Here is an 18,408-nt window from a genome sequence, read left to right on the forward strand (position 1 = left end):
TAACCTAACCTAATATAGGTATATAATTAGTAGTTATACTCTTACTCTTACACACATAGTCACATCCTTTTGTATCAAAGTGTTTTAGGAATAAAATGTGTAATTTATTACTTTTACTTTATATTTGCTATAATATATAATACAATGTCACTTCATATTAAATAATATTATACTTTATACATTACAATAACAATCAAATCCGTTAGTTTTTTTGTTTGCTTACCTATTAGTTATTACTTTCTTTTTTAAGAATATTATAAACCTACCTAGTGCATATTACCTACAATCTACATATACAGCAAATAATGAAATTAACATACCCATGTGTAAATCCTGAAAAATGTTCCCATCGTTCTATTGAAAATTTTATTTTAAATCACATTTCATAACTTACTATACGGTGCTACAACAATGTTTGAATATTTTGTGTTACATAGACTATAAAAAGTATGAGCACGCATTTGATGGGGCTATTGGCGGATATCGCCACCTTATTAGTCCTTTTAGGAGAGGGCCTTTATTTACATTTTTTAATATGTATTTATAATTATATTTATAAATAATAATAATAAAACTATCAAATAATTAATTTAAGTTAACAAAACAATTTAATGCAGTGGTTTATTAATTAGTGGTGAGAGGGTATGCCTCCCTTACTATCAAGAGTTGTACTATAAATATTTGAATCACCACCCGCGCCCCATGGTCGAGCCTTAAATACGCTATTATAGTTACTTATACGCGATTTGATTGAAGTTAATAAAACGGACGTACATTATTATCCGATGGAGCAATGAATACGACGAAGACATGTCCTTCTATTAGGTATTATAATAATGATCATAAACGAAATAATGTAGACTTGAGCCGGTTCCTACCTAAATGACAATAATATGTTGTAATGCGTGCCGGATATAAATTTTCCTCAGATGGACTCTGTACAAATCATCGAAATGTATCTATTTTATAAGGTTTTGGGAAGAGACGTGCGTGAAGAAACGCATTGCAGTCTGCAGACGACGGGCGACGGCGAAAAGAGAATTGTATATTATTATTACTATTAAAGTATTAAATAGACATTAGATACCTATTATTGTACTAACCGCCACTCGCAAGTGCCTTTTAATGGGATCGATCATGTAATGGGACTTAGTTGCAGTCTTGAGCTGTAAAATGCGTTATACGTTTACTTCTATAATATTATACATAATAATAAATAGCAACAACACGTGTATGTACGAAATTAGTTTGCACCGAAACGGTGGACGTGATTAATCTACGAGGAAAATCCGCTCGCGTGAACATTACAATACTTACTCTTTGGCCTTTTTCCAGAAATATGAAAGTCCGTGGAGATTTACAATGTAACGCGCATAATTTCACGATAAAACAACGTTAGTTTTTGGCTTGAAAAAAGCGCAAGACGATATGATATTATGGTTTGTTTACGACCGAAACTGTTATTTTACTTTTAGTATTATTATATATATATATATATATGTATATAATACATATATATATATATATTTTTTAGTGATGTAAACATACTTACATAATCTATTATGGAAACAACCGCAGTGTTTTTTTTTTAATGTTTTAGTGCGCATCGTACTTACATATTATAAAGTATGTTCGATTTTGTAGGATATATTCATTTATATCCGCAGAGGCGTGAGGACTATAAGAATGACAAAAACATTTTGTGGGTATGGTATTTCGGAGAAATGATGCACCTTCACACCATTTTATAGCCGTCAGATTCCAACAAAAATAGAATATTAAGGGTTTTCGGAAGAGACGCGTTTTTACTACAAAACTTTGCCTCACAGGAAAAAATTTCATGCTTCGTGAAATAGTCTCGGATTTCGATTGTATTATATTTTATTTGAAAAACGTAAGGTTGTATTAGACTTCGATAAAACTCGATTTTAGAAGTTGTATTAAACGTCTATGTATCGCAAATTCCGTACGATAGGTATTGATATCTATAGTAGACTGCGAGAAGTGTGTTATCGTTATTTTTATTATTATTATTAGGTATTTTAAACCTAACCACCTCGTCTTCCGAAAACATAGCTAAATCAAAGGTGACAATTTGAAATTATTTCATTACATGACCATGACTATGCAAATTTAATATCTTATGTGAGCATGTGAATTATAAAACGTAAAATTACATATTTCTTTTTTTTTAATAAAAATATATTATACCTTCCTAATATTTGTATCAATAAATAATTGTATTTATATTTTAGTAACTAATATAATATTGGTGAAATGGGAAAGATGGCTGAAATCATTTTAATATTGTGTTGGCTACAATATTAGATTCTTGCATTATTATAATGAGAATATTCAATTATTAATACCTGTTCAATCTTTGTTTTATTATGGGTATTTATCGACTGTTTTTAAATTTTATACATGTAAAAATGCAGTTATAAGTTTTTTGTCATAGTATAACGACATAACTTTACCAAGGTATACATTTTTTTAAATTTTTCTTTTCTTTTAATAATCCTCTAAAATAACATCATGTTTAGACTTGGGTCAATTTGATGTTTTGGATATTCATATTGGTGCACTATGAAAGTAGTATAATATATTATATATTGTATTTAAAAAGGACAAAAGGATTAGCAGCTATAAGAACGGTGGATAGAATATACGCGTAAATTACTTCTCATTGCGTGTAACGATAGTTAAAAAAAATGAACTTGTTGTGATTTAATTATTCTTTAGTTTTAGATTAGTTAGTAATCTTTACTAATATAAAATATATTTAATATATTAAAGTTTATTAACTACTTTTAAGTTTTATCTTATACTAGCTGAATCCGTATACATCGTTGTCCGTTAAAAGTGCCAACTCTATATACGATTCCAACTTTGTTCAATTGGCTTATTTAATAATCGATGTATGATGTTCAAAACTTAAAAATTGTCATCGATCATCTTGAATCTCAAAATACTTGTGCAAGCACCACTTAAAAATACCAATTTTGGAAGATGCCATCTTAGTGCACGCTTACACGGTGGAACGAAAGTACCGGGAAAATTGTAAGCCTCAAGCTATCATATTATTTAAGATCATCGTTGATCAGTCAGTGAGTCAGCCAGGACACGTTTCATTATATTATATTATAGAATATAGACATCTGGCCCCGTGAGACACGATTGTGATTATGGGAGTAGGTAGTATATTTTCAGGTAGGCAATCGACCTGCGAGCTGCGGTGGATTGCAGGCCCCACGAGGTGCATATGTAATTTCAAATGTTTTATTAACACGTTGTTTATGATGTGCATGTGTAGGTTCCCGGGACAACGGTCGAAAAATTAGCCTTGGGAATACCATGTTTACTAAATTATATAGGTAAAGGTCCAAAATGATATTCAATCATAACCAATACGCCTTACAATAAATAAAAATTAAAAATATATTATTATTTAGTTTATTTTTGTTACTGGGCAGCTGGCGCCACTGTCGTACTTTTTCCATCCAGTTTCTTACTTTTCCGGTAAATTGTCTTTGATATAAACCGGGTCCTGACAATTACGAATAGGTACAACAGAAAAAAAATCAGTCTAATCGGTCGAGCAAAAAAAATAATATAGCACATAGTATATCTACTATAATATTGGTCTCCAGTATTGGACGTCTGTCCATAGAGTATTATATTATGAAGACAACGTTTATAATATTAATTCAACGATATCGAGTTCAAATATCAGATATCATTAAAAAATTCCGTAGACTTTTCAAAAATGTTATTTCATACAAACATTGCCTTGGCAATTACGAACAGAACAAAAACAAAAATTATTCGAATCGGTCGAGCCGTTTTTGAGTTTTAGCGAGACTAACCTAAATTTCGGAGATTATACATTTATACCACAGTAAAAAAAAATGCGATACTTGTAATACCTCAGTTAATTAAACACGATACAGATATGCATTTGTCGTTTAATGTACTAAGTTGGTGGAGAAACTTGCTCAGTTGCACGACGCACGTATTAGGTAGGTACCTATAATAGTAGTTGAATTATTAATTCAGTACAATGTCAATATTATGTATTTAACTATAATATTATTATATAATTATGTTATATTATTGTGTTATATTCTTCTTATTAGTTAAACATTGTACGACTATATTTTAGATATTGCTTTTTATTGTTTTCTTTAACATATTAAATAAATGCAAATAATTATTATTGCGTTTTTGTTTCAAAAAAAATGCATTGAAGTTCAATGAGAGAGTCAATCATATATTATTTATGCTTACTTTTAAACATTCAATTTTTAAATTGTTATAACTATCTGCTTTTTTTTATTTAAAAAAAGATTAAAGTAATACTTTAATCTAAAAAATTAAAATAGATACCTATCAAATATTTCAAAAGTAAAACTAAAAAATAAAATATCAAGGCATGATAATATTTGTATCTACAAAATGCAATGCTAACAGGTTTTTTTCTCTAAAATAATTTGGGCTGATATTTAGTCAATCTGAGTGAGCATGTTTTTACCAATCTTTTATTTAGTAATTTCTCAAAACTAAAATTGTACAAACACATGACAAATTATTATTGTACCTAAATTATTTTAAAATAGTATTTTTTGATTTAAAAATTTAAATTTCCTATGTGAAATCATAAAAAATTGATGAAATTGTAGTATTTTATTACTTTCAGTTTAATCTATTCTGTGATATCATCCGCCTTATAGTAATCAAAATATATAGTAAATTTAATATAATTTAATTTAACTATATAGCTAATAAAATACTAGGCATGTGTGGTTCGGTTAAATATTTTAAATGTGCAGTTCGTAGTTCGAACAGTTCAGTGTTCACTGTAATAAGTTAGGTACTATAACGTGTGTCGCATACTCATATAGTCAGATATATAATATACGATATACATTGCTACCAAGACGAAATTGTTAAGTGTGATTCCTCAACCGAGTTTCTATTTTTTAATATAAAGGACGAATGAAGGATAGTTTTTTTTACAAGGTAGGCAGGTTACCTACTTGCCAGTAATGTATTATTATTATTTTATTAGTTTGAAAACGAGACAACAACTATAGGTAAATATTATAATATAATATTCTATTCTGCTACAATGACAAATGTTTTATTCAACGAACAAGTTAGGTAATTAATTGTTGCATAATATAATATTATGATCCATACAGCAATAGAGGCTAGTAACCATATTAAGATCTATTTTATGTCAAAAATCACCTATACAAAGTTGTATGATTGTATTATCATTATCATTACGTATGGCCAACGGCGACAACAACAACAATAGCCGCAGCACAATTTATTGGCAAATGATTATAAGTAATATAACGACGATAATAATGTTACACGTCATTATTATGCTTCGGGATGGTCATTGATCAATAGTACTTGTGGTAATTCGACGGCTGTTGGTGGTAGTAGTCAACGTCCGCGTGCGACTGATGGTAATAGTTATTATTGTTGTCTTTGGGCGCTTCGATTTTCTTGACCACGGCGTTGAACCCGTGCTCGTGGTCGGCCGTGTACTCGACCACCCGGGTGGAGCCATCGGGTTCCACCAGACTGTACGATCCCTTGACGTTACCGTGGCCGTCGCTCACTTCTTGTTGGCTCTTGATGTCGTGCGTGTGCAGGTCCTTCACGCCGTACTCGAAGTGGTATGGGGCGGCGGGCGGCGCGTAACCGCCGTGCTGGTACTGCAGATGATGACCTGTACCGTCGTAGCTGTCGTCCTCGTCGTAGTAATTCTTGTACTCCGGCGGGTAAGCAAAGGTCATACGCCCGAACAGAGTGGCGACGGTGGCGAACACTACGATCGACTAAACAAAATAATAAACATTGAACATTTCGATATTATACAATCTCGATACACGTATTGTTCCTTGGCCTCGTAGCAGGGCCGTCCTTAGCGGCGGGGGGAGGGGGCGCGCTTTTTGCTTGAATTTGGAGGCCTCAATAAATAAGTGGTAAAATCAGTTTTGGCCCTGGACCTCGCAAATCCTAAGGACGGCCCTAGCTGCCTTGTAACGTTTTTAAGTTGTGTTTAAGAGGTAATTTAACTCGAAAAATACATAAGTTGAATTTATTTGTATTCCCCCTGAGATTCGAGTTATCGATACTTGACTGTATTTTAATACTAGGTGTAGCTGATCCCGTGACTGCAAATTAAATAATACCCGTGGATTTAACGGGTTTTGAACTCCGCTAAACATAAGATAGGTAGGCTGGTAGGCACATAGATTTTTTATATACACTGGTATGTTGGTGGTTATGACCAATTTTAATTAAAGTACAGGTCTAAAATTATATCCAATCATAATATTATAACCATTCTATTTTCTGTAACCAATATAAACAAAACAATGTTCGTTTTTCTTGAACTAATGAAACTCTTTGTCAGATCCTCTTTAAAACGTAAATTTCGTAAAAATTCTTTCGGTGCACCCATACATATGAAAATAACAAGTCTCTATCATACTTAATAATTTTGGCTGTACGTTGGAAAAATTGTTAATAAATAATTAATTGTTGGAATGTATTTATATTTAGATGCATGCGTGGACGTGCATAAAAGTGGTGTGTGTGTGTTCTACGAAAGGAAAGAAATATATTGCTCAGTAAAATTGTTGTAGGTATGTACAACAATTATAATAATTAATATCATAATCTCATCTAGTTAAAACTTAAAAATCTAAAATTAATATACATTTTAAAAGCAACAATCAATCGGCATTCTTATTTCTCATTGATTTCAGACTTTAGATAACTTTGTGACAGTCGCGTGTATGGTGTTAGTATTAGTATATTAATTTAATGTTTCCGACGTGTTTCCATTATTTTTATAATACACAATAATACTCAATAATACTTATGGACAAATGTCTTAAAAAAAAGAATTGGGTGGTGTGGCCAAAAATAGACGTGCCAAAAAATTTAAGTTAGTGCAAAATCGCTCAAGAATCGCAAACAATTTCTAATAAGTGAGCACTAAGCAAGCAATAAAAATAATATATTATTTTAACTTGAAATAATATTTGTTTACAATGCAGAGTTTTACTTTGTATGTACCTACAATTGTTTTTGTAAAATATTTGCTACCTTATATTTGCAAATTATGTTGCTACCAAGTTAATAAAAAGGGATGCACTTATTAGGGTAAAAAATATTTTAATTATAAAATATGGGAGGTGGGAATGATAACTTGATAAAAATGTAAGTAGACATGTGATTGCGAACGGTTTTTTTAAGTTACCCATTTGGGTTCAAAACTTTTGCCCTCTTCTGTTGAAAACTAAAATGACGCCATTGGGTATACTGACTGTTGAGATAAAAATATATTAAAATAGTAATGAAAAGTGGATTTTTTGGTCTTGACACCCCCCCTCCAGAAAAAAAAATTTTAAATAGGCTCAATTCTCTTCCAGAGTCCACTCTTAAAGTTGAAGTATTTTTACTATTCCAAAACGGCATGACAGGAAAACAAAAAAACACATCACCGTAAAATCAATACGCATTCATCACTCCATTCAGAACCTTTTATTGAATAGTATGGTATGCTTGGATATAATTTTACTTTTAAATTATCTCACAACTATTAATTACAGGTACCCAAAATCGCTGGCTTTTTCATAAATTTATTTTAAAATAACAATATATTTTATTATTTGGAGTGTTGTATTGATCAATTAGAAGTAAAATATACACCATGTATTATGATAAATTGATACCATCACACTAATTCCGGAGATATTTTCGTACATTTTTGAAATTATTTTCTTTTTAAAGTGCGTATAATAATGTAATATTATACGCATAACCTACATTCCTAACCTATATTAACCTATATTATATCACCATGATATATAATTTAATTTTATTATAATATTTAATATAATTTTACGAGGAAATCACCTCTTTACTATCATAAAATATTATTTTAAAAATGTTAATAAGCACTACACCGTTTATAATCTATAAATGATAATATAAATAATATGAAAATTCCTAAAGTTTTCCAATTATTTACTTAAAATTGATTGCCGTCCTCGTGCTTATATTCCTATTTTGGTACATCTATACGTATGGATTCTTTATCTGACCGTTGGCATGCGGCTTACTTAACTTTTATTAATAATTTAATAAATGGTAAAGTAGACTCTCCTATTTTACTATCTCAAATTCTTTTTTAAATTCCCTCTCGTCTCTCACGTTATTCTGTCCTTATCCACATCCCTTTATCTAATTTGGTCCACTCTTCTCCTTAATCATAAATATCTAATTATTTAATTTTATGAGCCATCTAAGTTAACTACCTACTTAATACTTATATAATAATTATTGTATTAATTGTTTTAAAAGCTGTATCGTGTTTGTTTTCAGAAAGAAGACAAAATAATATGCCTATAATGAACATTTAAAATTGAGACATAAATAAAATATTTATAAAATGTTAATTAAAATGAATACAAAAAAAAGGTGAACTGGTGGGTGTCGCTGTGCTGTACACTTGGTTACTTGTGGGTTTATGTAATGGATCGTGTTAAATTTGAATTCAATTATATAATAGCATTGTATAAGAAAAACGATTCTGAGCGAAGACGATCAGACAACCTATGATATTACTAAATATATTATTTTGATGATATTATTGTGAATAAAGTAATTTATATATTACCTATTTACGTTGGACCTTATTTTAAATTTCTTTAGCTATAATTCTTAAATAATGCTTAGCTATAAAAGTTGAACATTTTATAAGTACATTTTTAACTACAAAATTAATTTTTAATTTTACCTATAAAAAAAATTGTGTCTAAGTATTTTTAAACTTCTACTGTTATAATATATCAGGAGCCTTATTGCATTAAATTTTAAAGCTTTTTGACCCATTAAATAACATTTTATTGACATCCATAGAAAAAAAATCAAAAAAAATCGGAAACTGAAAATTTCCGTAAACAGCTTAAAACAGGTCCAAATTGTATGGTGTACAGCAAATGCTAATATAAACATTCAGTGAAAATTTCTTGTATTTACGGTCATTTATTTTAGAGTTACACCAAAAACCAAAATCGATTTTGTCAAAAACCAATTTTGCGTAAAAATTCCCGTTTTTCCTTAATCTTTTTTTTTCCCGCGCTTTTGAAAATTACTGGGAATTTTTAATTTTGGCCTCCTCCAAACAACAACTCCATTCGCTTTCCCATCGAAAAAGATATTGAAATTGAAAGTCGAAGCATTTATTTCGACTACTTATCGTGTACACAGACACAAATTAAAAAAATTGAAATTAAATAAAAAAACACATCATTGTAAAATCAATACATTCATCGCTCCGCTCAGAATTTAAAATGACAATTTATTTAACAAAAAATTAATAATCTTACCTTAATAGCCATTTTGAAAATATTGAACACTTAAATTGTAGACGAGATGAATATAAATCTTTGTTTACAAAATAAACAGAAAAAATACACTGATGTATATTGAAAGTTTGCTTACAGTATTTATACTAAAATTCTTACATGCCTCCCATTGGCTCTAGTGGAGTTAACCTAGATTCTTGGACTAATATTATACAGCCCAATTACATCATCAATTACATTAAAAAAAAGGTTACACAAAATAATCATCTTCCTTGATTACATTACCTATGTATGAATTTTGCATAATGTATTAATTAATTGTATATACTATGTTAATTAGCATTGTTTCTGTTGCAAAAAATTGTTTTTATGAATTAGGTACGTGATAGTGTGATACATAAAACTTATGATGAGTATGGAAGTATAAGACACACGCGTGTCCAATTTACTACACTATTGACGATTTTAATGAGGCTTTATTGAATGTTAATTGCTTTACTTATATGAATTTTTTTTACAATCATTCAAATTGTCACGATCAATTTATCTAAAACTATGTATTTTATAATATTATCTTTACTAGGTTGCCCCTTCTGGTAAAAAAAATAATTGACTGGATAATATATCACTATGAAAAATGATTCACTTGTGGCTTGTCAAACGTTTAATATTATATAAGTAAACTACCTGTAGGTTATAAATTTAAATGATTTTACCAACCTTGGATATTAGGTAAAAAATAAATGGTTTTAATGATAGGATTTTTTTTGGAATCCAATATTTTTTTTAAAATTTCTTAGTATTGATTTAAAATTGTATACATGATACGTAGTTGGCCAATTTTCCAATTTTCTAAATTGTTGAGAGGTTTTCAATTAATTCGACAGCAAAATATACTAATGCTGTTCGTGTAAGAGCGAAACCGCGCCATACAGACAGGTACAGTTACCAAAAAACTACAAGTACCTAGGTATGTTAACAGGACGTTAATACCACATGCCCACTAAAACACATTATACGGAATACATTATCATAATGCGAATACAGCGCGTGCTTTTCATGGTATAGAGCCAATTGGATTGTTGGCGGGCGGTGATGGGTATCTATCTACCTACAATAGTGGTATTATTTACCCTAAACTCGGCCGCCCGTCGGACTATAATTATTTGGAACCGGAGCTCCGAGCTAAACAATTTAAACATAATAGTATATACGCTATAATACTGGATACTGCAGCAGTGGAAGCCATATATGCCACTAGATCGAGTTGTCGTGAGCAATTATTATTAGTCCCCTGCAGGCTCCTGCAGCGGAACAATAATATTATATTATATTGAATTATCGTATTGAAATGGCTTAATTACCGAGGCTTGGTGAGTTTATGAATAATTTTAACAATAAAAATAATGGACTGTAGTACTTCTTCAAATGTGGTATTATTTAATTAAAAAATAATAATAAAAAAAAAAACATTATATAACACTACCTTTATAGAAACATATAATAATATACGCCTCTACCATTCTATAGAAACCCAGAACGTGGTGTTTCTAGATAGTTGTTATAATTATTTTTTTAGCTATAACCTACATATTTTATATATATAAAGATATATTATAATGATGTGAATAACACTGGAATAGATATTACACAGATCTGTTGAAAATATTTTAATAATACTTTTATGAGAAATTCAAAAGATTATCAAAGCATTTTTCTGCTTTGAAATAATATTTTCTGAACAAAAGAAACTGATAATATTCTGTTTTGTCACAGTTGGTAGTAGGTAAGGCAACTGAAATTAAAAATTAAAAATATATTACAAAAAAGTCGTTATGTGTTGGTACATCTTTCTGGTAATTGTTTATACAAAAAAATACCTATACTATTTACAATAGCTGGTACTATTAAATGCATTGTAAATAGGAATATTTCCTAAAACGAAAATATATATTATACCTGATCGTTTAAAAAAAAAAAAAAAAAAATTTTACTATTATTTACTGTGTCTATAAATATTATTATTTATTAAACAGTTATTTTGAGCACTTTTAAGAATATAGTTATTGTTATATATGTCGTAGACCATTTGGAAAATTAGTCTTTTTACGAAAAGAAAGGTTCTTTGCAATGGGGTAACCTGTTTGGCTGGTCTGCTGTTTTTCAGGCTTATTGCATACGGATTAACAGCATTTAGGGATTTTAAGAACTACAATCATTATAATATTATAATAGGTAATAACCATTTAACTTATTTTCCGACAAGCGCATCTATTTGTTATGTACTGTGTTTTTCATATGTAACATGTAAACTGAATAAGTATAATAGGGTAATTTATTAATTGTACAAAAAATAAATAAATATAATGCAATAGAATTATTATAACATGTTTACTTATCTACTTTGATCAATGGCAAGTATCAGTGAAGTTGAGTTTATTTTAAAATTTTACATTTCCATCGTAAATCTCAAAATCCCTGTTCAAGCACCTCCTCAGGTTGGACCTACCGGGCCCAATCATGAATCTAAATCATCTCAGAAACTGCTATAACACACAAAAAATGTCACCAAAATCGGTCAAGCCGTTTAAGAATGCATAAAAGATAGACAGACAGACAAACATTCATTTTTATAATATACATAGATAGATTATATTATATCTATATCTTTAAATATTATAGCTATGTTATTTTATGCAATATTGTTTATAATTAATGAATTATAATTATGTAATACGTAGCTGGTTTTGATATAATATATATAATAAATATACTAAATAATAATATAATATATTAGTTATTTTATATTACAATAGAAGTGTAGCCGTTGCTAGCACTTACAACTTACAAGTATATACATAGTTAATACGTGCAGTGTTGAATACATATGTGTAGTCTATGAGCATTTTTATTATTTAATTTGTTTTATATTATACTGAAGGCAAGTTCCAGCAGTATTCATTAATACAGATTAGTATGATATTTTATAAATTTCATTGACCGACCGTTTTAAATTAGTAAATCTTATATGGGACGACCTGTATCTATTTTTAAAAGACATACTACTGTGTTCGTTGAAAAAAAATACAATTTTAATTTATATTAATTCATAAATCCAAAATTAGGGGTAAAAAACCAATTTCAGGAACTTCAGTGTACTTTTCTTGAATTTAACACTGGTCGAGGTGAATAGCTAGATGAGCTACAATTAATGTCGGTCGGTAAAGGCGGGAAACATTAATTTAGGTTCATATAAATTATAAATGCATGAGAAAATTACTATTTTACTTAATATAAGTCGACCGGCTTTCTACTATTCTCTTCTTTGTGGATTAGTTTACACCACGGAGACATCATATTATATGAAAGGTTGTCAAGTGGGTGTAACTCTACTGTACAGTAGGCTACAAGTGAATCACTGTAATGGATCGTTTTAAATTTAAATTTAATGATATAATATTATTGTGAATAAAGTAATTTATATAAAACTTATTTACGTGGAACCTTGTTTTAAATTTTCAATCCATAGCTATAAAATTTGAACATTAACTACAGTCATTTTTAAATTTTAAATTTGATAAATATTGTCAAAAATCGAACTTTATAAATGCTTATTAAAAAAAATTGTGACAATCGATTTCAAATATCATTATAACAATATATTAAGGAGCTTGGTATTAGGTTTCAAGCTTTTTTACCCAACAAATTAAATTGTATTGACATTTATAGAAAAAAAAACTAGAAACTGAAAATATTCGTAAACATTTCAAAATATATGAAAATATTTTGAAAATTGTATTGTGGATAAAAAATGCTTATATAAACAACCAGTGAAAATTACGGTCATTTGTTTTAAAGTTACACCAAAAACCAAAATCGATTTTACGTAAAAATTCCCGTTTATCCTTAATTTTTATTTTACTCGGTAGAACGGCTCTCGCCTATTCAACTATTCCAGGCTGTTTGCCGTTGCTAGTCGCAGGATGTTTTTTTATTTTATTTTTCACGGCGCTTTTAAAAACTACTGGGAAATTTCAACTTTTAACCCCCACAATGTACCAACTAGATTCAATTTACTATCAGAAAAGATACTGTCAAAGAGAGTATAAAAGGTGAAGACAGACACAAAAAAAAATTTAAAAAAAAAATATAAAAGCACACATCATTGTAAAATCAATACATTCATCACTCCGCTCAGAAGAAGCTAAAAAACCTGGGCAAGTGGGTGGTCTACCGCTGTGCTGTAATGGATGTGTCAAATTTGAATTAAATTATAAAAATCATTGTATACGAAAAAGCTATGAACAGAGACGGTCTGTCAGCCTATATATTATTGGTATTTTATGATATTATTGCTATTAAAGTAATTTGTTTTACTAGGTATTAATAGGGTTGAATTAATTTTTGCCTGAAAAACTAAATTTGAAAATGTCATTGTATGTTTAAAATATAATAATATACTTTAAAGGTTTCAAGTACCTTCTAATAATATTTTAAAATTACAACAAAATAAATAAAATAGTGATTCTTCGTTTAACCAATCTAATTTTATTCAAATTTTAGCTTAAAGAAAGATATCTATAGAAAAAAAACTATCAATATATTTTTTATTTTGTTTAGTTACAGTATTAATTACTTGAGAAATCTTGTTTTAAATTTGAAACCCTTAGTTACGAAAATTAAATATTTCATAAATGTTTAACACTTAAACTACAAAATGGTTTAAAAATGTTCGAGATTTTGATGAATTTTGTCAACATTTGAACTTTAAATGCATATAAAAAAAAATCATAACTTTGTACTATCTTTAATATTTTTGAACTGCTATTATATCAATTTATGAGGAACCTATGTTTTATTGAATTTCCAGTACTTTGTATTATTATCAAACACAATCTAATTTATAATATAAAATTAAAATACGTAGGTACTTATATAATACTAGGCAGTTATCAAATATCAATGTATGTTTTACGTATAGAAAACAAAATCCGCTGTCTTATATATGTGTATAGGTCCGAAGATTGGGAGACATTTAATATGAGACGTTTAACTTATAATTCACCTACGATTTTTGACAACAACATTTCTCTTTAGCTACCTACTGAAAGAACAAAATATAAATATTTATATGTTTTACTATTGTTATAATTGTTGTTTTGTTAACTTAGTATACCTACTAAGGTATACTAAGGTAGTTATTTTGTTTTTATTTATTTCTACAATTTTTTAATGTACTTTCCTTGTAATTTTAAAACTTTACATATAATTACATATTTTATTGTTGTTTTAAAACTTGTGCTGGTCTTCACACGAAATTGTTCAGTGGGGCCCCATTAGCTTCTTAAAGCAAAAAACAAAAATTCCGTAATTAGAGTTAATTATTCAAAATCGTATAATATAAATAAAACATCAATTGATTCATAATAATAATATAATGGTATCATAATTTACTGTGTTATAATTCAGACGCTCATTAATAAATGTAAATTATATTTCCTTAGAAAATCGTTCTGTAAATTTGTGGGCGTTTATTCAATACTAATATTATGATTACACGGCATCCCGGATAGGCAATTTAGCTACACCACCATCATGGATCCACTATTCCAATATTATATTATCGTATTCCTACGTTATACGATATACGTATTAAGAATACATTTAAAGTTAGTATGGTTTGTTATAAAGTATATCAAAATTGAAGTTTTATATAGCTGAATAAGTATTTTGTATTAGTAAGGTGAAATTAGTAAACCATATAAAGATAATATAATATACCAGTGAAAAGTATATATAATATAATGGTATGTACTTATAATTGAATACCATTATAGATAACTGAGAAATTACAGGGTTAAAATTACTTATTAATACTTAATAGTTTAAGTTTTTTATAGCAAAATTGCGATTTGATTTAAAACGTTGGATTAAAAGCTGTAAAATATTCCACATTTTCATATACCTAATATAGTAATATCTAGTTACTATTTCTATTGCATACCTATATTGGTTTCCCCAACACATAAATACTGCAGTATATAATATAGTATTAATATGGGCCTCACTATACTGCCGTCAATTTTTGCTCAAAAGTTTTGACAAAATTAAAGCTAGTTTATGTAAAAATACTTTGTAAAAATTAAATCTTATATTATTGCGAACTGTAACCTGAAAATATGTTTTTTTCAAATCTCAATTAAAATTAAAAACAGAAATTTTTCAGTACGATTTACTGAAATTTTTCTTGAGTTCAAATTTTTTTCAGAATCAAAATCAGACAACTTAAATTTTTTTCAAAATAATAAGTTAATAATTGTCGTAAAATAAATTCGTATAGTGAATTTTGTTTTGTTATCGTGTTAGTGAGATGTACATGCGCGTACGAGAGTGGTACCCACGTTGAGTTTCACTCACACTAATAATTATTATGTACAACTAACACATAGATCCCGGGCGGCTAAGACGAGATTAGAAATTGCCTAAATGTTGCCCCATAAATAATAGTTGTAGCGAGACCACTTTAACAGTCATTATAATTTATTTTATTTTTACATATCCTTTTATTTACGTCATTGGTTTTATAACACACATTTGAATAATAAGCTTAATCCAATACGTGTCTTACCATTGCACGAGTTCTACCGTTAACGCGAGTGCGTATTTATAGCTGGCTATCGATAGCAAATCAACGCTGGATCATTATGTATGGGTAATATGCCTATTACATGAATTCCCCTTTATCATACAATTAACTACAATAATAAAGCGGCAAACCGTCCGAATGTCCGGTCATTAGCAGACCACACACAATCAAATAAAACACACGGTGTTAACCAAATCTAAAAATGTCTCGTTACACACCCCTCTTTCCAGACACACAGGCAAAACTCTCCTCTAATTGTATGCATTCAAACAACTATAATTTCAATAAAATACGCGAACCCACATACCAACATTTTGATAATATAAACGAAATTGCTCAACTTCAACTTCATTTTTTATCAACTTCAACATGAATTTATTGATAAGTTTTTTTTATTTTTAATATTTCATAAAGACAATAAATTATTTGTCTAATAAAATTTTAAAACCGTAATAACTTCAATAATACAATGTAATAACTTTTTGACAGTGTACTACAAATCCCCTGATGAATACATGGACATGATACAATGACATAAATATATTATATCGTCAACTGCTGTATAGTTACATTAAAATATACTAAAAAATGCACACTACATAATACCTACCGTATAAAATTATTTTTATTTGTTATTACCTACTGAGGCCCGTGTACTTCGTTGATATAGCTATAATCTATATTGCTATACCTCAATAGTTATCATTATTTAGGATCTATGTTGATCAGTCAATGAGTCAGTCAGGACACGTTCGATTATATTATTTAGTTTATTTTTTCTGCTGTTCAGCTGGCACCACTGTTGTATTTTTTCCATCCAGTTTCCTATGTTTGCGGTGGATTTTCATAAAATAATCTTTCATACAAACCTGGACATGACAATTACGAATACAACAGAAAAAAGTTGTATGAAAATGATTATTTTTGATTATTTACAGATTATTATTGTGTTAATATTAGGTTTAAAGAAAGTTACGTTTTTTAAAAAAAAATTGTGGCAGCATTTTATAAACTTTTGTATAAAATTGAAAGTAACTTATTTATATCATACGCACAACGCTCTAACCGAATAGACATTATAATATGACTATTATTTATAACTTATAAAATATAAGTTTTTAAATAATCATTGTAGTTTTTAGGTAGATACCTGTCCTATTCAAAATCTCTGTAGATTAATTTTGACATTACTTAAATTTCACATTTTATTGCACAGTAATTAATTACATTGTTACATCAACCATCTATGTAATAAATAATAATATTATGTTGTATTAGTATACCTTTGTTTTAAAATAAATATATATTCCATAATACCAATAAATCCATTTAACCTCTATTTACGTATAATGTTGTAAATCTAAATAGACGAATAAATTGGTGTACAATAGTCAATGAATATTACAAAAAGGATTTACATGACGTCATGCGTAGACATGGTACATAATTTAAAACGAGCTTCGAACTACCTGCGGTTTTAGGTTTGGTAGGTTACTACAACATAATCAAATGCTTATGTGAATTGATAATTGGAATATCTGTACATTTTATTCAAGGAATATGTAATATCCTGTATTTAAAACAATTATTTTGGTTTAATAAATAATAATATAAAAAATAAATCAATTAAAAAGTAAATTAAATTTATAATACAAATATTACAAAAGCTTTTGATAGCTCTTAGCTGAACTGTTCCCGAAGAGAATTTAACTTGGTGTCAATAGGGGCAAAAATAACAATCAATACTAAGACTGATGTTATTAAGACAATAAACAACACGTGAATGAACAGCCAGAATTTCCGGAATCCAGAATGCTAAAAAAAAAAAATTTATTATAATATCAAAATAATATAAGTATTGTGGTGTTAATTATTTTGCGTAGTACGCTGGTACACGACACTACAGAAGTATATATTTGACTTGGAATTTAACTTACCGGTGCATCTTTGTGTTGTTCGTAACTCATCGGACTCCTTCCGTTGTGAAGATCTTTCATGGGGAACGTGTTTATGCGCATACTTCCCGATTTTTCACTCAAGCAACCCGATATCTAAACCACAATGTTTAATCGGTGAATGATTAATAAGTGTATATGTACAGATAAACAGGTAAGAGAAACACAGTGTAAATAATATTATAGTGCACATCGAGTGCGGTTTGCACTTACCGACAATATTAAATGGATGATGACGTAGAAACCTACGTAAGCCACTAGTATCCAATCCATCCATGCTGGGAGTTCGGCTTTGCTGAGGGTGACGGCGAAAAATATGGTTAAAACTATGGACATAAAACAGAACCACGGTTGCGTATAATATGAGAGACGAAAATCGACGGGGATTAAAAAAAATACGACTGGTAGG

The 18,408-nt window shown here is 28.9% G+C and overlaps 2 protein-coding genes across 2 annotated transcripts in view; both read right to left on the reverse strand.

The window, feature by feature from the left end:
* Nucleotides 1–5,124: 5,124 nt before the first annotated feature.
* Nucleotides 5,125–9,580, reverse strand: LOC132949622 (cuticle protein 8-like). The gene is made up of 2 exons (XM_061020601.1): nucleotides 9,420–9,580; nucleotides 5,125–5,852 (listed from the first exon to the last, which is right to left on the reverse strand). The coding sequence occupies exons 1-2, from the start codon at nucleotides 9,429–9,431 to the stop codon at nucleotides 5,412–5,414; spliced, it is 453 nt and encodes a 150-aa protein (XP_060876584.1). The 5' UTR covers nucleotides 9,432–9,580; the 3' UTR covers nucleotides 5,125–5,411.
* A 7,986-nt stretch (nucleotides 9,581–17,566) lies between these two features.
* LOC132948872 (putative ferric-chelate reductase 1 homolog) overlaps nucleotides 17,567–18,408 on the reverse strand; it is a 50,936-nt gene continuing 50,094 nt past the window's right edge. The window contains exons 12-14 of the mRNA XM_061019548.1: nucleotides 18,213–18,325; nucleotides 17,982–18,095; nucleotides 17,567–17,859 (exon numbers count right to left, since the gene is read on the reverse strand). Coding sequence (XP_060875531.1) covers nucleotides 17,725–17,859; nucleotides 17,982–18,095; nucleotides 18,213–18,325 — 362 coding nt within the window. The 3' untranslated portion in view covers nucleotides 17,567–17,724. The remainder of the gene's footprint in view (nucleotides 17,860–17,981; nucleotides 18,096–18,212; nucleotides 18,326–18,408) is intronic.

The sequence above is a fragment of the Metopolophium dirhodum genome, chromosome 7 (genome assembly GCF_019925205.1).
Source record: "Metopolophium dirhodum isolate CAU chromosome 7, ASM1992520v1, whole genome shotgun sequence".
NCBI classification, from domain to species: Eukaryota; Metazoa; Arthropoda; class Insecta; order Hemiptera; family Aphididae; genus Metopolophium; species Metopolophium dirhodum.